Source organism: Nestor notabilis, unplaced genomic scaffold, assembly GCF_000696875.1.
Source record: "Nestor notabilis isolate BGI_N333 unplaced genomic scaffold, ASM69687v1 scaffold16404, whole genome shotgun sequence".
Lineage (NCBI taxonomy): Eukaryota > Metazoa > Chordata > Aves > Psittaciformes > Psittacidae > Nestor > Nestor notabilis.
In genome coordinates, this window is record NW_009927050.1 from 18194 (window position 1) to 43388 (window position 25195).

At 41.5% G+C, this 25195-nt stretch overlaps 1 protein-coding gene across 1 annotated transcript in view; it reads left to right on the forward strand.

The window, feature by feature from the left end:
* The window catches only part of GLG1 (golgi glycoprotein 1), a gene marked incomplete at its 5' end in the record, with an annotated part of 40710 nt that extends 16872 nt beyond the window's left edge, over window positions 1–23838 (forward strand). The window contains 19 exons of the mRNA XM_010013885.1: window positions 1697–1911; window positions 6463–6584; window positions 7675–7776; window positions 9530–9683; window positions 11299–11436; window positions 12280–12366; window positions 13272–13334; window positions 14023–14136; window positions 14544–14632; window positions 15505–15622; window positions 16587–16679; window positions 17246–17383; window positions 18467–18590; window positions 19128–19270; window positions 19503–19604; window positions 20270–20377; window positions 21006–21126; window positions 22999–23105; window positions 23569–23838. Of these exons, the coding sequence (XP_010012187.1) occupies window positions 1697–1911; window positions 6463–6584; window positions 7675–7776; window positions 9530–9683; window positions 11299–11436; window positions 12280–12366; window positions 13272–13334; window positions 14023–14136; window positions 14544–14632; window positions 15505–15622; window positions 16587–16679; window positions 17246–17383; window positions 18467–18590; window positions 19128–19270; window positions 19503–19604; window positions 20270–20377; window positions 21006–21126; window positions 22999–23105; window positions 23569–23736 (2306 nt within the window). The remainder of the gene's footprint in view (window positions 1–1696; window positions 1912–6462; window positions 6585–7674; window positions 7777–9529; window positions 9684–11298; window positions 11437–12279; window positions 12367–13271; window positions 13335–14022; window positions 14137–14543; window positions 14633–15504; window positions 15623–16586; window positions 16680–17245; window positions 17384–18466; window positions 18591–19127; window positions 19271–19502; window positions 19605–20269; window positions 20378–21005; window positions 21127–22998; window positions 23106–23568) is intronic.
* Between the last annotated feature and the right edge of the window lie 1357 nt (window positions 23839–25195).

Below are 25195 nucleotides of genomic sequence, written 5' to 3' on the forward strand. Positions count from 1 at the left end.
AGTTTCCTCATCATAAGGCTTTAATCACCACCGTTGTAAAGATCAGAATAGCTGAGTAAATCTCTGATGCTGACTGCTATTGTGTAGACAAGAAGTTTCAAATGCAAAATAGCAAATCCCACTTGGGTGTGTAATTGCAAATCGTTCTATTCACCATGAATTCAAGAAACTTTTTTCCTTCTTTATATAGTAAGCATTAAATATACTACTAGGATAAAATACAGTATAGACAACCTGTTTATCATCACTCCTGGGAAGTCAGGGGTACTCAGTCCTCTGCCTCTTGTAAGTAATGTTCTCTCCTTGCAGTTCAGCAGTTTGGGTAAATGCCTTACTTTCTCTAGCCCTAATTTTTCCTGTAGAGAAGGAAGATAGGTGTGAGAATATTATTTTTGTTCATTTATGTTCGTGCAAGTTGGAGATGTTGTAACACCAGCACCTGGCCTGGAGGCATTAGAAGGCCATATGCAGCAGGACCTATGCTAAAGGTTCTCTGAAATTACCATAAGATGTAAAATTACATGTTATATCCTCTAATCTGCACTGCAGAGTTGTTTGTTTTTTTTCTGCTTGGTGTGCAGCTGAGCAGTTCTGATGCAGCAGCAGGGCTGCATGCTGCAGTACCTCTGATATGGGAGGAAAAGGCTGTAACACCATAAGCGATCTGTGCATTTTGAGTTTGAATAACTTACTGCTTCTGATCGATGTGGAAATGATGTGTCCTGTTTGTGGAAAAGTTGTGGGTGTTTTTTTTCCCTTCTCCCTTCAGTAGGGCAAGTGTGTTCCTGAATTACATTCAGAAAACTGCTGTTCAGTTACGAATTGCTACTTCTACAGTGGAACAGGTTGTGCAGCATGTGGCTTATGTAGAAGCATAGCCTGTGAGGAACCCTTGTTATTCCACACACCTCCATGTGTCTGTATTATAATGCCTGGGAGCCCCTTTTGGGGTGTAGGACCTCTGTTGCATGGGGCTTTGTACACCTGTGAATAACTTGTGATAGGGGCTAGGAAAAAGCCAAAAAAGGCATTGGAGAAAAGCCAACCTGCTCCTTTTGATTAAAAAGAAAAGCAAATTGTCTGCATGGAGAGCATAAGAAAGCTTATAGCAGATCTAAGCATTTATTAAAGCTAGATTTCTGTGCAAACAGTGGTTTGCTAGATGCTCCATGTATGCTCTTCGTAACATGTTCTGTTCTTGGCTTCCTGAGAAAGTATGTGCTGTTGCACTAGAAAACCTCCTCCTCAGATAAAATGTTTGACCTGCTGTCCAGACAGATCCCTCTCCCAATTACATGCCAAACTGGTCAGTTACCAGAGGTAAATTCCACTTGAAGAGTGAGCCCTTGACCACATAGGAAAAAGCAGACCTGCAGATCCACTGAGCGTTTTCAGCTTCTCTTCAGAAGCAACTCCTGTAAACAAAATCCAAAATGAGATTCTTCTAATCTTTCAGGAATCCTTTACAAAAACCATATATTGAATACATAGACTGGCTGTATTTTACAGTTAAATGACGGGTGCTATGCTAACAACTGGTTTAATTCCCACCACATCTGCTTTAGCACATCTGTTGCATTCCGGTGTTGTCCAGAGTATGGACATCATCCCTCTTCCTCCAGCATGATGGTAACATAGGTCAAGAAGGCCTCTGCTAATCCTTAATACTGATTCATGGCGTCTTCTCTTGGCTCAGGTCGACAAGTGAGCAGCGAGTGCCAGGGTGAAATGTTGGACTACCGGCGCATGCTAATGGAAGACTTCTCACTGAGCCCCGAAATCATCCTGAGCTGCCGAGGGGAGATTGAGCACCACTGCTCTGGTCTGCACCGAAAGGGGCGCACCTTGCATTGCCTCATGAAAGTAGTGCGGGGCGAAAAGGGAAACGTTGGCATGAATTGTCAGCAGGCGGTAAGATCATGGAATTCTAGAATGGTTTGGGTTGGGAGGGATTGTCAAAGCTCATCTAGTCCAGTCCCCTGCAATGACCAGGGACATCTTCAACTTGATCGGGTCTCCCAGAACCACATCCAGCCTGGCCTTGAATGTCTCCAGGGATGGTGCATCCACCACCTCTGTAGGCAACCTGGGCCAGTGTTTTACCACCCTCATTGTACAAAATCTCTTCCTCATGGGCAGCCTGAATCTCCCTCTTTCCGTTTAAAACCATCACCCTTTGTCTTGTCACAACAGGCCCTGCTATAAAATCTCTCCACATCTTTTTATAGGCCTCTTTCAAGAACTGAAAGGCTGCTATAATGTCTCCCCGGAGCCTTCTGAGGCTGAACAACCCCAACTCTCTCAGCCTTTCCTCACAGGAGAGGTGCTCCAGCCCGCTGGTCATTTTTGTGGCCCTCCTCTGGACCTTCTCCAGCAGGTCCAAGTCTTTCCTGTACAGAGGACTCCAGCTTTTCTGTTGCTTCCCTTTGAGGTTGCTCAGTTAGTAGAAGCAGATTTGTCTGTTAATGTTTTGTCTTGCAATGCTGAAGGCAGCCTGGGTCTGCTGGGTACAAGTGCATGTTGGAGGCAGTTGAATAACAGTTGTGGTGTGAAGTGTAACTTGGTATCTAGCAACACATTAGCATTGTGGGGGGGGTCCCTTCAAAAAGTACATTTTGGATTGTTTTCCTCTGGGTTTTGTACTGGCTCTCCAGTAGTTCTTCTGCAGCAGCTCTTAAGTCATGGAATTCTCTCTTTGGTGCAAGATGTAGCAAAACTTGCTTTTTTAATAAGTTTTAAAACATTCCCTCTCCTTCCCTTTCCCCCTATGCCCTGTCCTTGGAAGTGCACTAAATCTTATCAAAGCATTTTTCCATTCAGTTTTCTTTTTGCTATTTTGTTCAGCTTAAAAGATGGAGATTGGATTTAGGGCAGGTAAGTACAATGCACTGCTGCCTATCTTCATCATTGCAGCCACTGGAGGAAATGTTGTTCTCCAAAATACCATTTTAAAATGGGATAATTTTTCTTTTTCTCAACATCCATTTTAGCCCAGGTGCATCCTGTTTGTAATCCTTTTAAACTGAAAACAATTATTTAGTATTTGTTCAAAATCATTAGTGCTTTTCAATGGGATATTATTTTTTTGTACTTAATACCTGCTTTTAGTAGCCTGTGAGCCTGGAAAAGTGACATCAATGCCAAAAATGGCTAGGGAGTGTTAGTGCCCATCTAAGAATGTAGGGAGATTTATGCTCTTCACCTCTTACAGTACACAGAACCACCGTAGTCCATTTTCAGTGACAGTGGTGCTTAAAGCCTGAGCCTGAAATGTTGCCAGTTTGTGTATGTAATCAAAGATAAATAAATATCTGTTAAATTTTTTTAAGGCACAGCATGCCTTTTTGATGGAGCTTATTTCTGCATAAATACCAGGTGTGCTGGTGCAGCAGCTGGGCTCAGATTGGTGCAGAGTCATTTCTGTGGTGAGCTATAGTGCATGACTTATGCTGTGCAGTGTTTGTGTGAAAGGCTGGGTACTTGTTTCTATTTAAATGTGAAATTGAACTTGCAGCCTCACAACTTGATCAATTGCAAATTGTCAGAAGATTGGTTCAGTTTGGGAACAACTTCCTGATCATGAAGTGCATGTTTAGAACAAGTCGAAAGTCAAGGCAGAGACCCCAAAAGAGATGAGATTTCACACTTTGGGAGGAAAAGGATGTCTGTAAAAATCTATAGGGTTTATTTTTTTCAGTTCTCTTAAACTGCTGTTTTATTTTTGTACAGTAAGTTGGTACAACAGCAGGGCTTGTCCATGAGTCCCCTTCAAGTTAAATGGCCTTTGTTCTATTCTCTGTGCAAATCACAGCAAATTAGGTGTTAATTTTATAAAATACAATTAGTTTGTTGGTATTTTTATGGGAAAGAGGAAATAGATGATTGCAAGAATAGGCTAAACATTCCAGTGTTCTGGGTTCCTGAGGGCTGGCGTGGTGCTATTGTATAGCTGTCTACAGCTTCTAAGGTACTAAATCATGTATTGTTCATGTTTTTGTATTCAGTGGTAGTGGCTGCCTCAGTTGTTACTGGGTTTGTTCTGTTTTGATTTATTGTGTTAGAATGAGCTTCCTCCTCATAGGATAAGGCCTCTATTACTTGTACTATTGATGTACTTCTGTAGAGGTGTGCGTTTTATTAAGGAAAAAATATCATCAAAAGGAGGTACTACTTCTGGAGCATGTTTTCCTGTGTAAAACAAGCTGCTCTTTGCTTTGGGGAAGCATATACATCTTGGATATGTTCCAGTCATTAAATGGTCTTCTGCAAATATCATCGTTACGCTGTTCTTTGAAGATGGAGATCCTGTGTGGTGCTGTAGGTCCTCTGGCAGCAGATATGTGAGTCCCTGGATTGTGAGCATCAGCTCTTAAAAAGGTCTGCAGCTGCACTGGCAGTGTCTGGCACCTGTGGAGTTGCTTAGTGGAAGTAATATTTTATACTAGAGCTGCTGGCAAACTGTTTTTCAAATATATGGGTTTTCTATTGCTCTGGTCTTATCTTTGTTTTTTTCTCTTCAGTCCCTTAAGCATGTAAAACTATAATTCCTACTAAAAGGACAGGTATTTCTGCTTCCAATTTCTAATGCAGCTAATAAATTGATATTTAATTGTTAATTTAGCTCCATATCAGAATAAAAGTTCATAGGATTATAAAGCTTATCCAGCTGCTTTTCAGCTTGCAAGGGTTTGTTGTGGGAGGGAGGAAAATCCTATAAGGCCTTTGACTTTTAGCACTGGTGCTAAGTTTTTCCCTCACCCCTGCAGACAGGGCAGCAGGCTTGCTGCTGCACATCTTGCACTTTGTTGAGAATCAGCAATGGGAATGCTCCAGTAGTACCTGAAACAGGGCAGGGGGAACTGGGAGATGATCTGGTGTTTCTGAGCTGATGTACCTGGTGCGCTTTGGCCTCTTCCACTTGGTAGCACCAAGAATACCAGTTGAGACCTGTGGAAGAATCCTGCCTATATAATGCTTTGGTCAGTTTATTTAAGCTGTGTGTGTAAGAAAGTGTCAGGTTTGAGGTTTTATTTACCCATTGGTCCTTGAGGGAGTAATTCCCCTGATAGTACTTGATCCCTTTTTATATGTAAACATCTGACACCAGATGCCATCACTTTATCTGCAGAGTATTGCCCTCTATTACATGCAGGCTGTGCCTGTACACGAGCAGAACAAATGGATTCTTCTTCTCCCACTGACTCTTACAAAGTTAGTAAAGGACATACCACTTCATAGGTCATAGAATCCCAGACTGGTTTGGGTTGGAAGGGACAGAAGTCATCAAGTGTGTCAAGATATTAACAGTGTAGACCATCTGATGTTGGTGTAGGGTTGCCTTCTAAGCAAGCTCTGGTTTTTTTGTTTGGTTTTGGTTTGGGTTTTTTTTCTTCCCACCCCACCCCCACCCCCTTCCTCTACTACACATGCTTTCCTGTCAAATGATGATACCAGTCTGCCCTATGTCAGCCTTTGGGAATTCACAGACTTTGAAACTTAGTGCTGTGGATGCTGAAGTATGTTTCCTTATTAGTAAGAGACAATTATTTTTCTGAAGCTTTAACTTTCTGCAACTAGAAAAGTCTTGATGAAACTGTTCGCACTGTATTTACCTGCAAAGTTGAAAGGATTTAGAAGTCACAAAGGGAGTGCTGCTGGGATGTCACAGCTTCAAGTTGGCAACCTGCTCTCTAAATCTTTGGAGAGTTTTTGTTTTCATCTTTTGCTTATACCATGACTTCTCTTAAGCAGATAAAACCTAGTGCCCTGCTCTTATCTTACATATATACATACATGTATGTATATATATAAATAAAAAAATAATGCTGTACTATAGACCAAATTGTGGTTGACCTCGCTTCCAAAAGCTTGAGCAAGCATCCCTGAGGAAATGCTACTGGCGGCAGCAGAGCAGGATGTTTTATCCTGTATTTCAGTAAAACTTCTGTGACCTCTCCAGGCAATTAAACAAACTGTTCTAAGATGTGTTTGTAGTTAGGCAACTGATAGTTAAAAATTGATTTGGGTTTCAGTTGTAGATAGTCTCCACGAAAATATGACAAAGTTTGGTACCATCAGCCTTATGGGACGAAGTAGCCACCAAAGCATAAGATGGATCAGGAATACAGTATTCAAATTTTACTAGGTCTGTTTTGTAAATCAGACCTATAAGCGAACTGAACTGTAAGTGTTCCAGGTTTACAGTTGACCTTCAGCATGCAATCGGTCTCACCCCGTGTTCCCGGGCTACTTTGTAAAGATAATTAGGATTCAGCAGTGCTGAACTCCCGTGTCTGGCAACCAAGTTGGCAGCACAAGCACTTCAAATAAGCAACTGTCAAGTAGAGGACATACCTGGTAGCGGTGTTGTTGGCATAGAATTGCCACGCTGCAAGGTTGCAAGAACTCTTGTTCTGATAATTTTGGTAATTTGTTTTCCTATCCCTAATTTCTTTCTTCCAGCTTCAAACACTGATTCAAGAAACCGACCCTGGCGCAGATTACCGCATTGACCGAGCGCTGAATGAGGCCTGCGAGTCAGTGATCCAGACTGCCTGCAAGCACATACGGTCTGGAGACCCAATGTAGGTGGCTCTTGGTTACAACACATCTTGGTTTCTCTTGGGCACCCATGAAGGTTGTGTAGTTGACCAGTATAGATACTAGAACTTGTCCAGAAATGATGGACTCTAAATTAGCAATTGATACAGGGTTGGAGGTGTGAATTGAGCTCTGTCTTGAGCAATATCACAAAGCAAAGTAACAAGCCTTGAAAGGCCAATTAAGCAAACCCATATGCATAGACAGTTGTCTCCTTTAGGTCTCATACATACTGTCTCCTCAGCCAGACTTCATATAAAATATTCCTTACAGTGTTGTGGTACTGTCGTGGTTTAAGCCCAGCTGGTAACTTGGAACCACGCAGCCGCTTGCTCACTCCCCACCTTCTTCCTCCCCCCACCCCCGGAGGGATGGGGAGGCGAATCAGAGGAATGTAGCTCCCATAGGCTGAGATAGGAGCAGTCCAGTAACTAAGGTGTAATACAAAACCACTACTGCTACCACCAATAATAATAATGCTAAGGGAAATAACAAGGGGAGATGATACAATTGCTCCCCACCCGCCGACTGACACACAGCCCGACTTGAGCAGCGATCTGGGCCTTCCAGGTAACTCCCCCCAGTTTCTATACTGGGCATGATGTGCTGTGGTATGGAATACCCCTTTGGCTAGCTTGGGTCAGGTGTCCTGTCTCTGCTTCCTCCCAGCTTCCCCTCCTTCCTGGCAGACCGTGAGACTGAGAAAGTCCTTGGTAAACATTACTTATGAAACAACTAAAACCATCAGTGTTATCAGCGTTGTTCCCAGGCTGGAAGTCAAAACCACAGCACTGCACCAGCTACTAAGAAGGAGAAAAAATGACTGCTATAGCTGAAGCCAGGACAGGTACATCAGACCTGCTGAGATAACTAAACCAGTGGAATTTAAGAGGGTACAAATGTGGTATACAATTGTTTTAGATGTAATCTTCTTGGAGGAAGAGAAAGATCTTCACTGTTTCTACATCTTATCTATGGCTTATTGGAAAGACTGATTTAGCAATGCAAACTGTTACAAGGAAGCTCAGCTTGATTATAATAGTCTTTTGCCTAATATCTTTCTTTTCTTTGCAGGATTCTGTCTTGCCTGATGGAGCACTTGTATACTGAGAAGATGGTAGAGGACTGTGAGCATAGGCTCCTGGAGCTCCAGTATTTCATATCTCGAGATTGGAAGTGAGTACTGTAAAAAAAGATTTATCCTCACTTGATGCTTGGTAGTGTTTGTATGCATTAGCAGTTCCATGTAAAACAGTACAGCTTATGCTTGTTCAAAAGAAGACTTTTAAGCATGCCAGGTCTGTAGGGCATTAATGCCTGTCTAGAACAGTAGAAGCAAAAGATGGTTAGAAAGTGTGATGCCCACTTATATCAGATATTCACTTAGAAATGATGCAAGCACTCCATCTTCCTTCTTCCAATAAAAAGTGTCAAGTTTGAGATCTGACATCCACTGCATCCTAAATTAAAAGAATTCCCTCTGGCAATACTGAAGTGGAAGGTTGTGTTCTGGACAGATGGCAGCCAGTTTTATCTGCTCTGAGTGCTACAGTAGGAGAGTTAAGAAAACCAAGCTACTAAGTATAATAAAGAGTCACTGTGTTAGCGGCTCCCTGCTTCCATTTCTACCTTTTTTTCAAATTCTCTAGGTGTGATTACAGCCTGTAGAGCAGATGTAATTCAAGTCAAACAGTAAGAAAATCTGACTCACAGCTGTATCTACAAGGCAGCATTGCCAGTAGTTAAGAGCTGACTTGCTCTGTGGACCTTCTGCTTTTGAAATACTTGGGGCTTCATGGACCAGAAAGTTTAGGGCTTTGTGGCTGTTTGTTTGTTCATCTCAATAACTGTCTCCATAGGTACGCAAATTTTCCTTCTCTTGCCGTTTCCCTTCATTGCTGGTTCTCCTGTCTGTACCATGTTTCCAGCAGGTAACTTATTGCTTGAGCCAAACTTAAGTGATTGGAAGAAGGAAGCTCGAGTGCATTTCTCTGGAATGAAAGATAATTATAATTCATACTGCAGGCTGGGCAACATTAGCTCATCTTTCTTGTTTAATCACTGTTCCCTAGAGCTGGCTTATAAAAGCTGTTTTATTAACTGTGCACCTAGAGCTGATGCATGGAATAGGAATGGTTTTCCTACTGTTTTTATCGTTATCTATATAACGATGTCTGCTGATATCAGTTGATGTTTGCCTTCTAAAGTGTTGCAGAAATCCAAAGTATTTATTTTGGAAATTTGGCAATATCTCACCTAGCTTTAATGTAGTTAGACATCATCTTAAAAGATCCGCACTTGCAAAAGCAAGGGATGCTGAGTCTTCAGTGAGCCCAAATTCAGAGCAGACAATAATTCATCGTAGATTTTTATGAAACTGGCTTTTCAAAATGGCAGCAGAACAAAGCACACACAAGTATTACATAATGAAAACATGATACACTCCTGCCTTTCTGCTGCTTTAGGATCTCACAGAAATTATTTCTTTGCTCATGTGTCAGCATTTGGCTTGCATGCTGCAGAAGAGAATTCTAGAAGATTTAATCTGTAATTAAAGATCTTCCAAAATTTTTTTTGCAAGATCAGGGAGTTGAGTCCAAGTGCAGTGACAGGCATTTTGCCACGTGTTGGTTCAGTTAGAATCACAGACTGGTTTGGGTTGGAAGGGACCTTAAAGTTCCCCACTGCCAATCCCCTGTCACAGACAGGGACACCTTCCACTAGACCAGGTTGCTTTAAGCCCTGTCCAAGCTGGCCTTGAACACTGCCAGGGATGGGGCAACCACAGCTTCTTTGGGCAGTTGAGTAGTCACTTCTGCTGAATGATGTGGTATATGAAACTAGTGGATTTTTCTGCCTCAACAGCATTTAGGAATATGAAAACCATTAAAGGTTTCAACAAAGTGCCAATGATAACTTTTCGTTGCAGATTGGATACAGTCCTTTACCGCAAGTGTCAGGGAGATGCCTCCCGTCTCTGCCATACTCACGGCTGGAATGAGACTAGTGAGCTGATGCCTCCAGGGGCTGTTTTCTCCTGCTTGTACAGGCATGCATACCGGACAGAGGAGCAGGGAAGGAGGGTAAGTGCTCCACTTCTTTGATAGAAGAGCTGCACATATGTTTGGAAGTTGGGTACGCTGTGTTAAAACTGAAAGAACTCACAAAAGCTACTTAAAAACACTTACCTGTAGGTAGTACTTGCACTACTTCAGATGCCCAGCTCCTGAAGTGGGTTGTCTTGAAGGTCTGTGTTGTTCTGGTAAGGCAAAATAGCCAACATTAAGATGTGACAGTTGCCCGCAGGGGAGACTGTGCTGACAACAGCTCTTGTGTGTCTGTTTAGACAAAGTGCAAGTCCTCCCCCTTGTCTTTCCAGAGGAATGTGATTCCTTGTATGTAGCTAGCATAGCAGCAAAATTGGTTTTATGCAAAGAGGAGTTCCAGGCCCAGCTTTCCTAGGCTGTTTCTAATTATGTTTTGATTGGAGTACAACTTCAGATTATACTGTATTAAATCCTTCCTACTGATACAAAGCATCTTTTCAGTTCTTTGGAGCATACTGTGTGGGTGAATGTGCTTATGCTGACTTTGAAGAAGACAGTAGGGATCTGACTTGCTGCCATGCAGTCTGGAGATCCACCATCACATGTGTTTGATTCAGAGCTACTCTTCATAAGTTTGCTGCCCTCTCGTGCTTTTATCAGGGCACTCCCCTGAAAACAGCTGGGTACTCGGTTCCATTTCTTCTGACACTGTTGTGTGCCCACCCCATAGGAGCTGTTGGGTTTACACAATTTCTGGTTTACAGATTAATTTCTACATTTTTGATTAAAAATGTCTTTTGTGGTAGAGGTGAAGTATTGATTGAAAGCATCTTTCTTTTAGGAATATTTTTTTAAATGAAGTTTCCTAGTCTGCTGAGTTGAGACTATTTTAATTTGGTTTTATGTTACTGCTGACCAAAGAAATCAGTAGCCACCCTGTAAATAATCTATTAGAGAAAAAAAGGGTTTTGAATGTATTTTTCTTGTGGAGAAAAGACTAAGGGAGCAGCTGTCATTTTGAAGTTTAGCCTTTGAAAACAAACTCATCCAGTGCTGTCCACAAAATGTTAGGTGACATGCAGTGGTTTGCAGTTTTATATGTATGAGATTTTCAGCTTCAACCAGTGCATTTAGGTCTGACAAGCACCGTACCAGTATCCCTTGGTTTACTACAGCTGGTTTCTTCAGTCTCGCAAATGCTGGCTCTGATGTGCTGCAGTAGGAATTGCTGAGAAGAAATTATAGCTGGTCTATATTGTTTCATTCTGTGCTTCCCTTTTGCTATTGAAGGCATGAACTGTTTTGGCTTCTCCAGAAACAGACTGTGCCTTGAACCAAGGGGGCACTGCAGCAGATGATCTAGGGACTTGCTTCGACATCTCATTTCAAAAGCAAAGTGAAGGCTTAAGAATATAAAACTCTTTTTGGTGGAATGAAAGGACCCTCCATCCAAACTAAATTATTCTTTTGGAGCCTGAATTGCTTGTGGCGGACCCAGCAGGCCTGTGCTGAGCAGTACGGGACTTCTGTGCTTTTCTGGGATTGCTGATGGCATTCATGATCACTCTCAGTACCTTACCTGACCTCATCTTGTTTGTATTGTGTGGATTTGGAGACCCTGTATGCTGAAGGCTCTTTGCCCTCTTTTCAGCTATCACGAGAGTGCAGAGCAGAGGTCCAGAGAATCCTCCATCAGCGTGCCATGGATGTGAAGCTTGACCCAACACTCCAGGACAAGTGCATGATTGACTTGGGGAAATGGTGCAGTGAAAAAACTGAGACAGGGCAGGTACTGCACACAGTAACACTGGTACTTCATGTACCTTCAGGGGTGGGAAGGGCTAAAAGGGGATAAAGGGCCATCTTCATTAGCTGTCTGTTTGTAGCTGAGAATATGTTAAAAATGAGTGCAGTTTAAAATATCTATGCTAGAGAGGGAGGTGATACGAAGAAGCTTTGCACCTTCTGCATGGCTTCAGTAGGTCAAATGTGTAGTCAAAAGAGAAGGGGGAAGGGGATAATTAACACAAAGGACTTTAATGAAGCAACCCCACCCTTACTCTTATTTGTAATACTCTTATTACAGGCTTGACGTTTCTCACATAAACTTTACCCCATTTCCATTTGGTAAATACTGACATGCTTCCTGTGTTTATATAGAACTGAACTAACATCTGCTGCTACTTAACAAAGTTTCAACAAAAACTTTCAAGTTAAATTGCTGTGTTCTGGTAGGGAAGAACAGCAGGGAAGGAGCCATTCAACAGCAGACCATGCACCAACAGCAAAGCATGCACCAACAGCAAAGCATGCACCCTTGTCTTTTTGAAGTGCCCGTTGTAGGTTGTAATTTGGGTTAACAAACTACATTAAGGTTAGGGAAAGGGAAAACAAAATGTGATATTCTGGAAGTGAAAGCTTGTCATACAGCTTTTGAAAACAAGCAGTAAGACCCTAGACCAACATTCTCAATCATTACTACCTATACGTGTTCTGGGAGTGCCAGTAGAAGAGTTGGAGTTAAATGAGACTTAGGACTTTACAAGGAGGCTTCACATGTGTTAACAATATTTCAAACCCATGTTTTCAGTGTGGATTCTTGGATCACACACTAAAATGTCTGATTTTGTAGGAGCTAGAATGCCTTCAGGACCACCTTGATGACTTGGTGTCTGATTGCAGAGACACAGTGGGAAACCTCACTGAGCTGGAGTCTGAGGTGAGTTGTTTTCAGCATGGGAAAAGGGAATAGTTGAGCATGTCTGGTCAAGCATGTCATTTTGATAGTGATGGGGATACAAATGAGGTTAGAATAGTGCAGAAATTCAGCTCTCTGGGCATCAGACCTACCATCCTTTTTGCCCCATGCAGTGGAAGTTTTCATGGGGGCTTTTGAGGAAGAGAAGTGAAAAACAGTTCAGGATTTTAGGATGGTGATGTAATTTCTCCTGCTTAAAAAGCTGGTTATGGTACCAAAGCCAAGATTTCTTGCACGGGTAACCCAGTTACCTTTAGTACAAGTCCAGCTATGTCATGAGACTTCATTTTTTGGTCTTGCTTGCAAGTAGTTTTGGAACCATATTGCAACTTCCCTCCCGAAAATTTTGCAAGAAATAACTGCCAGGTACATCATTAGAGCTTTTCAGTGAGGTCAGCAGCTTTACTTATTTTATAAAGCTGCATATTTGACTGTCTTTCCCCAAACTGTTGTGTATATCTCTTAAAATTTTCATTATGTGGTAGGGCAAGCTTCTCTCCATTGATTACAGAATGGTTTTTGCTCAGAACTGTCATAACTGTGTAACTCCTACCTAGGTGTAAGGTGATTTCTAGTGCTGTAACACCCACTTCAGAGGAGATTGGATGAATTACCCAGTCAGTGACTTTCTGTGGAGATCAGGCGCTTTCTTAAGCTGAAGGCTTGTCTTACATTTGCCATCTTGTTCACAAGAGTGAACCCTAGGATTTCCAGAACTGGAGGGTGAAATCATATGGATTGCATCTGTCCAAGTCCTGTAAACTGGGCTGAGTTTAACTTCTTACCACAGGCTTTGGTTTCTTTCCTCAGAGCCTTTTTTTCTTGTCCATTCACTGTGAAAATTAAATATTGCATGTTTTCTACAGGACATTCAAATCGAAGCCTTGCTGATGAGAGCGTGTGAGCCCATTATCCAGACGTTCTGTCATGTGAGTATCTGTGACAGTGTGAGTATCTTTGGGGGAAAGTACTTTGTGGGAAAGGTTGGATTTTTAGTATTAGTTCTTGATGTACTTGGTATGCCTAAAAGTAAAATCAGAGGTAAGCAGTTATAAGTCTTTAATAGGAAAAAAAAAACCAACCCTAAAATAAAAATTCTTAGTTCCATCTAGTGCTTCTGCTGTTCTTAGAGCCCTAGCATAAAAGTTAGAGTCTGAATGTGAAAATTGCCCTGTGATTGGAAAAATCACTCTTTACAGTGAGTTTAAAACTAATCTTCTTTTCCTGCCTGCAAGCAGTGTGTTGAGCTGCTCCGCTCTGTGCAGCTGCAGTTTCAATAACTCCTTACATTGCTGTAGGATTGAATAGTTAAATAGCAATGAAGGCACCTAACTGTAATATTTCCTGTAAGCACTGAGTCTCTGCAGGATGTTCTCCTGAATCTAAAGTGTGCTTGTGCTTTAGAGATATTTTTTTTCTGAACTATATGTACAAATCTAGCTGTTTGGTAGAGTTGGATGGTAGAGCTATAGGGTGGTTGGTTAATGCTGAGGGTAATCTCACAACAGAGAGTGGGACTGTAAGTTCTGTCATTTCCTGGTCACAGTGGACTAAGGGAGCATAAAAATCATGACTTGTAAGAGTAACTCATTTTTAAGCCTTTCATCTCTTCTTCAGGAGGTTGCAGATAACCAGATTGATTCTGGGGACCTGATGGAGTGTCTGATCCAGAACAAACATCAGAAGGAAATGAATGAAAAATGTGCAATTGGAGTTACTCATTTCCAGCTGGTAAGCAAAGCTTTTCTCTGCTGTAAGTGGGAGCCTGTTCTGTTTGTTGAGGGTGTTGACAGGAATTAGTTAATTATGAACCCCCTCCTGCTTCAAGATTGATTTCCCACTGTATTTAAATTGCTCTTGTGAATTCAGACAGTTGTGCTTGCATGCCTCGTCGTAAATGGTCCCTTCTGGGAGAGATTTATTTTCAGGCCTTCCTTCCTCCTTGGTGTTGGTAGATAAGGTCCCAACTTCTTCAGCAGTGCAGCATTCCCCTTGCTTTCACATTAATAAGTTGTGAACAAAAGCATTTGCTGATTGTGTGATTCAACAAACATTCTTTAAGGAGCACTTTCCATTTTCTTTTTCCTCCAAGTGACCAAAGTGGGATATTTTTTTTTCTCCTCATTTCTGTCTTGCAGGTTCAAATGAAAGATTTTAGGTTCTCATACAAGTTTAAAATGGCTTGCAAGGAAGACGTACTGAAACTTTGTCCCAACATCAAAAAAAAGTATGTAGCACCTGACCAAACAGCAATCTGGTTGTATAAACATATAATAAAGTTACAGGATATTTTATGATAGGACAGAAAATGCTGAATTTCCTTTAAAGACTGATTGTTCTGTGGGTTTTCCCTTAATGACTGTGTTCTGCAGATGCTTAGACAACAGGTAGAGGCACTGCCTGTTTAAAATTACTTCTGCTTTACTCTTTCATATAAGCCTGTCCTCTATTTTTCATGCTCTGAAAATAGCTGATGATTACAGTTAATGGACTGCATGTCCCAAGATGTTTTATATCCTCTCTAGATTCAGTGTCTTCTAAGATGTTTTACTATTGTTCCAGTTGCTGATCAGGGAAGGGAAAACATCCCCTTGTTTTTAGCTGGTTTATACATTTCAGTGTAAGAGGTTTTTTAATGGCCTACTGCAATGATGTAAGGCTAAATTGCACACAAGGTCAACCCTGTTCATGGCTAGCAAGACTATTTTCATTTTATGATAGACATGCCCTTCCCGTAATGCAGTGGGATTGCTTGCAATGCCATGTATATATTCACCTTCATTTATTCCTGAAGTGAAGTAAAGATTTTCAAGTGCTCACATGCCTGGAGAGCAGAAGTCTTGCTGGCCAGTAGTGTGGTGGGATTTTGAGTATCTTCCTGTCTGCTGATCTAGACTCTAATAAAATAACATCAGATTTAGGTTTTGATTGTGGTCCAGTTACTCTACACATTGCTGTAGCAGGCTACAAGCAAGCACAGATGTACAAGTAATTCATATGTTTGGATTCTTGGGGTGAGTTTCTCTGATGTGTCCAACACCAATCTTGGCTGACCTAAGTGAAAGGTGTATGAGTAAAAAGCTGTTTTCTCTTCCACAGGGTGGATGTTGTGATCTGTCTGAGCACAACTGTGCGCAATGATACTTTGCAGGATGCCAAGGAACACAGGGTGTCTTTGAAGTGCCGCAAACAGCTGCGTGTTGAGGAGCTAGAGATGGTAAACATGCATGAAGCTCTTGATCTGTCTCCTAGCAAGGTCTTTCAATTAAAGCTTCCTGGTTTGTCCACCCTGAGGATAAAAAAAAAAAAAAGGAAGCTCATTTGTAAGATGTATCTAACTTATTTTTTCCACTCTTTTTACAATAAGAGACTTCAATTGTCTACTTTAATGCCCTACATTTTCATGTAGGCTAAGGCAAGCTAAATGGTCACTGGAATTTCAGCTAGAAATGATTATGTTTAGTGTTAGGTAGCAACATGCTACCTAATATACATGCTGATGGCATGTAATTCTCCAGGAGAGAATAAAAGCTTCATTTTACAGACTGAGGAGACAAGCATAGATGAAACAACTCGACTCCAGCTGCTCCAAGTTGCTCAGTGGATAAATAGGAGGAGTATTTGTTCTGGTAGGCAAAGCTGCCTCTCAGCTTCCAGCTGCAGTGCTTACAGCAATAAATTCTTCAGGTCTTTGTGCAGTAGATACCGTTTGAGTGTTAAAGCTTCGCCTTAAGTAGACCTGTATAAGAAGAGGCAGCACTCTTGCCTTTGTATGGAAGAATTAAATGTTTGGCATCACTTAAAAGCAGGAAACTTCATTCACATCCTCCTAATCCTCCAATAGATGGGTGACTAATAATGTCCTTTAGGTTTCACATGAAAAGATTTTAGTTGTCTTGGACATCTGTGTTGATGCCCTCTTAGGAGGAGCAATAGGAAAAACTTATCACGTACAGAATTTGGTTTAAATCCTTTCTTCGTTTTGAAAAGTCAGTGGATGAATTTTCAAATTTTTATTTCCCACTAGCATCGCTTCTCACAGCTAAGACCCTTAAATTCAAAGAAACTGGCCTGCCTGTTGTGAGAATTGCTTTTTGTGAGTAGAGGGCTCTAGTTAATAGATTAACAAAGTAAAATAGTCCTCAGAATCATACATATTCATACTGTAATTTATCCTGCAGACTGAGGATATCAGACTTGAACCAGAACTGTATGAGGCTTGTAAAAGTGACATCAAGAATTACTGCCAAAACGTGCCCTATGGCAATGCTCAGGTAAGGCATTTTATTAATAATTTTCACATTTAATTTGTACTTTCACTTCAGAAAACCTTTGAAGAACACTTTTGCCCCATGACTGCAGCTTCGGATTTTCAGTTTGATGTTACTGAAGTCTTTTGGCAGTGTTTCAGAACATTAAACGTTTTGGGTTTGGTTGGGGTTTTTTTTCCACTGATTCACAAGCATTAATACTGGGTGAATGCAGTGCTGTGAACACTTCATTCTTCAGTTAATGCTAGTTTTAAATTATTAGCAGTTGGTTACTGCAGATGTTGCTAAACATTTCTTAGGCATTCATGTCTGCAAGATAAGGTGTGGGGTTTTGGAGTAGGTCCAGGTGACTTTCTTCATCTCATTAAGTTTTTGTGAGTAAAGATGAGCCTAAAGCAAGTACTAGACATAAGCGTTGATAATGACTTGATAAAATGTATGCACTGGTAACATAACTGCACAAATGGGGTGAAGATGGCCATTAGGGGAACGGGTAGCTGTGCTTTTTCAGCAGCATATGACAGACTCATGTCAACATTGTGTCTGTTATGGTTGTAATACTGTTATAGATTATTGAATGCCTGAAAGAAATCAAAAAGCAGTTGAGTACCCGGTGCCACCAGAAGGTGTTTAAACTGCAGGAGACAGAGATGATGGATCCAGAACTGGACTACACACTCATGAGAGTCTGCAAGCAAATGATTAAGGTAATGGTAGTTTGCTGAGTTAAGAGGGTAAGGTTGAAATATAAAAGCTCTATCAGTTTTGAGCTTCTCTTTAAACTTCCTCCAAATATCTGATCAAAGCCTGTGCACTAATAAATGTCTTCCTAACTGCCAGCAGAATTGTGGAGCAAGTCTGTGCTGAGGCTTATAATACAGTTTTCATCCAGTCAGTTTGGATTGGCTTTTATCAAAGGTGAAGTTGCAACTACGGAGAGGAGTAACATCTTCAGTTCACTCCTGACCTGGTGCACATAGACTTTCATCAAACTGATAAAGCAGACAAGTTCATACAAAACTTAAAATCAGAAATGCTGGCTTAAAGGCTTAAGGTGGTACCACTGGAAAACAGCAGTGAGTGTTGATACGAGGCATTCTTGAACAGTAACCAGAACTGCAAGCTCCAGAACACTAGTCTGTGTGGTCTGTATGCAGAAGATGCAACAGCCTTGTCTTACACCCACAGGATTAGTTTCTAACAAAAGAAAATTAGTGCCTTGGTCTGGACTTTGGGTAAGCTGGTTCACTTTTGACTATCTGATTCAGGGTGGGAATGGGCAAATTAGCATCAGTGAGCTTTTCTCTGTTTTCTCCTTCTATATGATCTATCTTTGTCTTGAGTGTTACTCATGTAGTCTTTACTTGTAACATTGTCCAGCCAGAATTTACACAGAACAATGATTTGTGTGTAGACCTAAGAGATTCCCTTTGCAGTTTCTGAAATAAAGGGGAGTTGGGTATGAGACCTAGTTTGGTGGTTATTTCCTGCAAAGTGTGCTGTAACTTAAGAACAGAAAATAAAGGCAAATTGCTTTTGATACTGACAACAAAGGCTGGTGCCTAGAAGCCAGTTGAGACTGTATGGCTCGGTCCATAAGCAGAGATGTTCATGCCCATGGGCAATTTATATAGAGTAGCACTGTTCTTTTTAACAGGAGGTGTTGGAGCTAGTGCGTGTGTCTGTATACCTCTGGGTTGGGCAGGCTATTCTCTTTCATTAGTATAATTGGTTGGGATTCTTATTTTCAAGTGCTTAGTGATGAAACTTGGGGCGTTTTTGTTTTGTAGCGGTTTTGTCCAGAGGCAGACTCAAAAAATATGTTGCAGTGTTTGAAACAAAACAAGAACAGTGAAGTGATGGATCCTAAATGCAAGCAAATGATTACCAAGCGCCAGATAACACAGAATACAGGTATCCTTTTCTGAAAAAATACTTTACTTACTGAGCTGTTGAGTCGTCTGCATGGCTGGAAGAGTGTTCACTTTGTCTTGTTCTTGTGAGGGTGGTGAGGCCCTGGTACAGGTTGCCCAATCCCTGCCCCATCCCTGGCAGTGTTCAAGACCAGTTTGGATGGAGCTTGGAGCAACTTGGCCTAGTGGAAGGTGTCCCTGCTTGGTGTCCCTGTGGAAGGTTGGAACTGGATGACCTTTAAGGTCCCTTCCAGCCCAAACCAGTCTGGGATTCTACAATTCCTTCAAGGCTGTCAGTGCACACACTGATTTTATTCAGTCTAGTTCTTAAGGGTCAGCAGGTGTTATTTGATCTACTTGCTCTTACCTCACAAGTTAATATTCTGTTGTGGAAAAACACTTTTACACCCAAAATTAAATTCACTGGTGGTACAATGTCATCCAGGAAATATGTGTCCAATCCCTTTTGGAGTGTTATGTTCTGTAATCAGAAGATATTTGTGTACTCTAGTGAAGTTCTGTCATCTTTCCTGGTCAGATTACCGCTTAAATCCAGTGCTCAGGAAGGCATGCAAAGCAGACATCCCAAAATTTTGCCAGAATATCCTGAATAGAGCCAAGGATGATACTGAGTTGGAAGGGCAAGTCATCTCATGCCTGAAGTTGAAATATGCGGACCAGGTAAGCAGAGCTGGTGCATGCAGATGAGAAACTGCAGGATTGTGCTGAGCAACAGTTGTTGAATTACACATCCAGCCTGGGCTTGTGGTGTCTTCCATGTATGTAACAGGCTGTACATAAGTGAGTTTTTAGGCTTCTGTATGAATATACAAGATACATAGGTTAAAATGCAAGGTGATTGATTTATGAAAATAGGTCATGGAGTGGGTTAATGACTTTTTCCGCTTAATAGCGTCTCTCTCAAGACTGCGAGGACCAAATTCAAGTGATAATCCAGGAATCAGCTCTTGATTATCGGCTGGATCCCCAACTCCAGATGCACTGCTCTGACGAGGTAGGAGAAGTAGCTCCACAGCTACTTTTTCAGGGTAAAAACCCTTAACGTAACAGATTCATGTTTCTTAAAACATGAGCTTTCCTGATAATTAAAATCCCAACAAACTCAAACCACAAAAATAAAACCCCTTTGACCTGCTTCTAGCTAGTCAGTTCTCTGCTTGTGACACTTAGCCACTGTGCAAGAATGATAGTTTCCTGTGCTTCATTAAGTACAAAGTTAACTTCTTCATCTGGGATCTCGTCAGTACTTGTGACTATGGAAAAATACTGCTTTCCCTTTGTTAGAAATAAATGTTATTCTCTGGTGTTGTCAACCTTAACTGGAATACAGTCAGATATTTGAGCATTCGCTTTTGATAGCCATATCAGCCATGCCTCAAGTATTCCTTAGTTCATCTGTAATGTTATTCCTATGCTGTTTCCCTCCCTGCCTTCCTTCTCAGTACAGTACTGTTGACTTCGTACTGCTTGGTTTCAAAGAGTGTGCGTTTTGCATGAGCCAGCCTGCATTTGGCTCTGGGAATTTGGGAAGGGGGCAGGTATCTCATCATGTGTTCTCTAGCTGCACCCAGTGATGAATTAATGTATTGAGGTATATTTGTGCTAAAGGGCAGAATGATTGTTGTGAGCTATTTATGTTAAAATACCTGCTTCAAATAGATTTCCAGTTTGTGCGCGGAAGAAGCAGCGGCTCAGGAGCAGACTGGGCAGGTGGAAGAATGCCTGAAAGTGAATCTGCTGAAAATAAAAACTGAAATGTGCAAGAAGGTAAGGGAAATAAGTTGAATGTGCTCTAAAAGGCATCCCATCCCTGCAGAAATCTGTGATTTTTTCCAGATCACAGCCTATGCCATGTTCTAGCTAGTATGAAACCAGAACTCTGCAGATTCCCTTACACGTCTCAGTTTTGGCCTGCAGTGATTCAATTCGACTTCAATTTACCAGTGAAAATTGTGCTGATAGTGTCTTCTTCCCGGTTCCAGGCTTGGATCCTCTCTTGATGGTGGTTGCCAAAGTTCCCTGTTACTAATCTTGTTTTCTGTTGCTGTCTGCATAACAGGCTTCCTGAGTGCTGGGAATGGCTTAGGCCCTGGCTGTAATCAAGGGCTGTATGGATTGCTCCATGGCTACAGCACCTTATTTCAGTTCTAGCTGAAGTAACCTTGGCATATTAACATCAGCATTTTAGATTAATATGATCTTTTTATGACCATAACTATGGTAACCCTTATAAACCAGGCCATTAAAGCAGCATTCATAGCCTCATCCAGGGACAGTGGTGGTTTTTGTCATAATGCTGGATTTAAAAAGATGATGCATCTTTCTGAAACATTAAGCAATATGAGTTTTGTTCTCTCTCCATTTTGAGATGTACTTGTAATTTCCCCCTTCCTAGGAAGTGCTCAATATGCTGAAGGAAAGCAAAGCAGATATATTTGTTGACCCAGTGCTCCACACAGCCTGTGCCCTGGATATCAAGCACCACTGTGCTGCCATTCCACCAGGGAGAGGACGCCGTAAGTGCTCATTCTTTATTTGTAGAACTTCTTGGTCCTGGGAGCCTTAAGCGGCATTTTCTTGCCAGCATTATCTTAAGTACAGGATATGCCCGCTTTTATTACTTACCCACTTGGTGGGTAATAAGGTGGAAGAGCTGGAGAGGCAGTAGATGCCAGTAGAAGGTGGGTTTCAAGAAGCAGTTCTTCCTGGTGTCTAAGGTGGGACCTGTTCTTCAGTCCTGATACAAATCTGCAGCCTTATCTGCAGATTTAATGAGTATATTTGAAGTTCCATACGATTACTGACAGTAGTGCGTGATGCAAGATCTGTTAACACTTCTATAAAATCCTTCCTTCGGTGAAATCCCATTGAAAAGGAGCTCTTAATACACATGGGCTGAAATACATGGACTCCTTTTTCAGTGAGGTTATGTCACATCCTGTATCAGCTTCCCACAGGATACAGCTCCCAAGCTTTCTTAATGACAATGTTATATCAGGCTGTCCTAGAAACTTCCCTAGAAGTTTCTGCTGCTTTTACAGAAGCAAATCAGTTTGGTTTCCCGAGATTCCTTCTTAGCTGATCCCTTTGGTCCTTCTTTCTTTGTGTCAGTCTTTTTCCATGGTTGGCTTCTTTGTTTCAGTATTTTTGACAAAATCAAACTGAAGTCCTTTGATCTTTTTTTTCCTTCTCTGCTTAAACATACCAGTTTTTTCCTTTCCAATATCACAGAGGGTAGGTAATCCTTACTACACTTTCTAAGGTCACATAGCAACTAAAGGCTTTGAGACTTCAGCAATTGTTCTGAGCCCTCCAAGACTGAGTTCAACCTCTTGAAAGCTCATTTATTTGTTTTCTCACCCATTCCTGTCCTGTTTGAGGTCAAGCTCTTGCACTTTGTTAATGCCGTTACGGTAGCTAGCTGGATAGTGTGTATGGCTGTTTAAGGAAAGGTAGTGGGGGAGAGGGGGAAAGGTTCTGAACTTTCCATATTTCTGAGTTTATCTGGCATTAAAAATAGCAGCCAAGTATTTTCTTGATCATTATCTTTCTTTCTGATTGCTGAATGCCTTTCTGAAATTCTGGATATCCTTTGTTTATTCTTGTCTTGTCGTAATGCTTTTGATGTGTCTTCTGACGTTTTTGTGCTGAAGATACACAGAAGTCTGAAGCTTAGAGAGGGATCTGCATCTGGGTGTTTGAACTGACAGTTGTGTTTAAAAAGTCTGCAGTTAAAGTTTGCAGTCTGTTTGCTATGAACAAAATACCTCTTTACTGCAAAGCAGAAAATATCCAGTTAGGGATTATTCAAGTAAAGCAGCCTAAGTATAAAATACAAAATTTTATGCTGTTGTCTCATCTGAGCATATAAAAGAGCTTATGAGTTAGCCAAGCTGTTCTGTAGGCACCCAGAGCATTGTGATCCCATTTCCTTTTCACAGGACTGTGTGAAAACTGAGGAAGTGAAACCTTTCCAAAACGTTCTCTTGATCAAAAGAAACTCCTAGGAAGGCTGAAGAGATAACACTGTTTTTTTCCTGATCTGAATTTGTTCTTGGTTCTCTCTAAGGGATAGTGGCGTGGAATTTAAAGTACAGCTCATTGAAGGTGCAAATTTACAAGACTTTATAAATAATTTTACATGTACTGAAATTTCTTTTTGTGAGTCAAAATTCCTTGCATCTCAAAATGTACTATTAATCATGGATCTTAGTGAAACTGCAAGGGTATAATAAGACTTCATATACAGCCTGTTGGGCTGGCTGGTCTGTTTAGAAAGCTGTGTAACCGTCAGCCTTAATTGAAGTGGCCCTTTCCAGCAGCCTTGCGGTAGCATGTTGCTGAAGCCCCTGCTTCCATTTTGTAACACCATCTTCTGTGCATTACAGAAATGTCATGCTTAATGGAAGCTCTGGAAGATAAACGTGTGAGGTTGCAGCCTGAATGCAAGAAACGCCTTAATGATCGTATTGAAATGTGGAGCTATGCTGCAAAGGTATGTACTGCATTTCCCTTTTCTTTTTGCATTGTATCTTTCTGTTGCAAGCTGTTCATGGAAAAACTTCAACTGCAATGAAATTCTTGTCCCTGAAGGAAGTTTAACATTTCGAGTTTGGTCCAAAAAAATTGAAATCGGGTCTCCTTTTTTGAACTTGTTACTCTCTCAGCAGACTTCACAGTGCAGAATTAAACTGTTTTTTGTGCACCCAAGGCTTGGTTTCCTGTAGAGATGGTCTGGAGCAGTATAATGGGCTCAGCAGAGCTTCCTGTTACAAAGCTTTCTGCTGAGCAGTAGTTCCTTCAGGTGATTCATTACAGGCCTGCTGCTTTGAGGTTCAGGCCAAGTCTGATGATGACAGGAGGCAATAGCAGCACCAGGGACTAAACCTGATAAATGCCAGGGCTAAGGGTTGCATGAGGCTTGCAGCTTGGCTCATTTATTCCCTTCTCACCTCCAGGTTGCCCCAGCAGAAGGCTTTTCTGATCTTGCCATGCAAGTTATGACCTCTCCATCCAAGAATTACATACTGTCTGTGATCACAGTTGGCATCTGTGTACTCTTCCTCGTCGGCCTGATGTGTGGACGCATCACCAAGCGGGTAACAAGAGAGCTCAAGGATAGGTAGAGCCTGGATTGCCTGCTGAAGAAATGCCTGCCCAGTGCCCAGTTTTGTACAGCCCTCCTCTGTATAGTCAACCAACCCCCTCTTGTGAGAGGAGAATAAAAACAAACAAAATAGAAAAAAAAAAATTAGAACAGCAGCAGGTGTTGGCTCAATTTTCCCATCCTGGATCTCACCCACAGCATCTTCATCCTGTAAAAGTTTGTGTGCAACATTGGCAGCCCAGCCAGCAACAGCTTTTGTTACCCCTCTGTTAGCAGACTCTCATTTACCTGCCTGTAGACAAGTCTCTATTGTACTGTTGGAACTGCCTTCACTCTCCAAATCAGACTGATATGACCTGCAGCTCAAGCAGTTTTTAAGTCAATTTTTAAAGACAGACGTGTATCTGCATACCAACTGTATGATTTAGGTAATGGTTCATACTGAAATCTAGTCATCCTCTGTGGCTGGATGAAGTGGAGGCAGGAAATTAAAGGGAGATTACATCTTATACCACAGTTGGCCTTGTTTTCGACATCTTGCTCATCTTATGTAAAGCATCTTCAGAGCATAGTCTTGGACAATCGAAGGACACCAGTCAGTGGTGTCACCTTCTAGTGACTATCTTGCTTTCGTGACTGTGGATTTTTTTTTTTTTATTTATTTTTTTTTTTCTGAAAAGATGTCCTCCTTTTCTTTCCCTGCCACTCAAAAGATAGAATAAGATAGTGACCAGGATCAAATACTCATGTGAGCTGTACAACTAGTATTTCAGTAGATTAAAGACACGGTGTAGACACAAGGCATGTAGAGCCTGTCAGGAGTGTACACTTCTGCTGTCAGTGGGCATTAAGTATCCTGATCAGTCATTTGATCAACTTTTTTATTAGCAATAATGCAGTAAAATTCCAACACTCCTTTTATTTTATCTTGCTGCTGCTAAGCTGTTACCCTTCCAAATTAACACTGTATAGATGGTGTTGACATGCAGGTAATACAGTGCTCTGACAGTGATGGAGAAGGTGACTGAACACTCAGCCTGCTCTATATGTAAGATGGTTATTTGTGGGATAGTGCAGTAACTGGCCTGTCTGGGTCTTCAAGCTTTGAATGGTAGCACTGAAGAGTGATTTTTGTTTCCACAACTGCAACTGATAGTGATGGCAACTGGCCTTTCATGGAGCGTAGGACACAAGTGCTGGTCCAAAAGGCTAAGGAGGAGTGGATGGGAGGAAGATAGTGTCATATGGAAGTATAGAAACATCTGGATCTTTAAAGGAAGTAGCTTTCACATAGTTACCATCAATGCGTGCACTCATTCTGTGAGTAGTTAGGCTTCCAGAACCTGATACTCTCACCTGAGAGCCCAAGGAAGGTGTTTTAGAAAGTTGCACGAGGAGTTGTGGCCTTTTCTTAACATCATCTTTGTTCCTCAAGTACAAGAGGGCATGGAGATCATAAGGCACAGACTTTGGCTGAA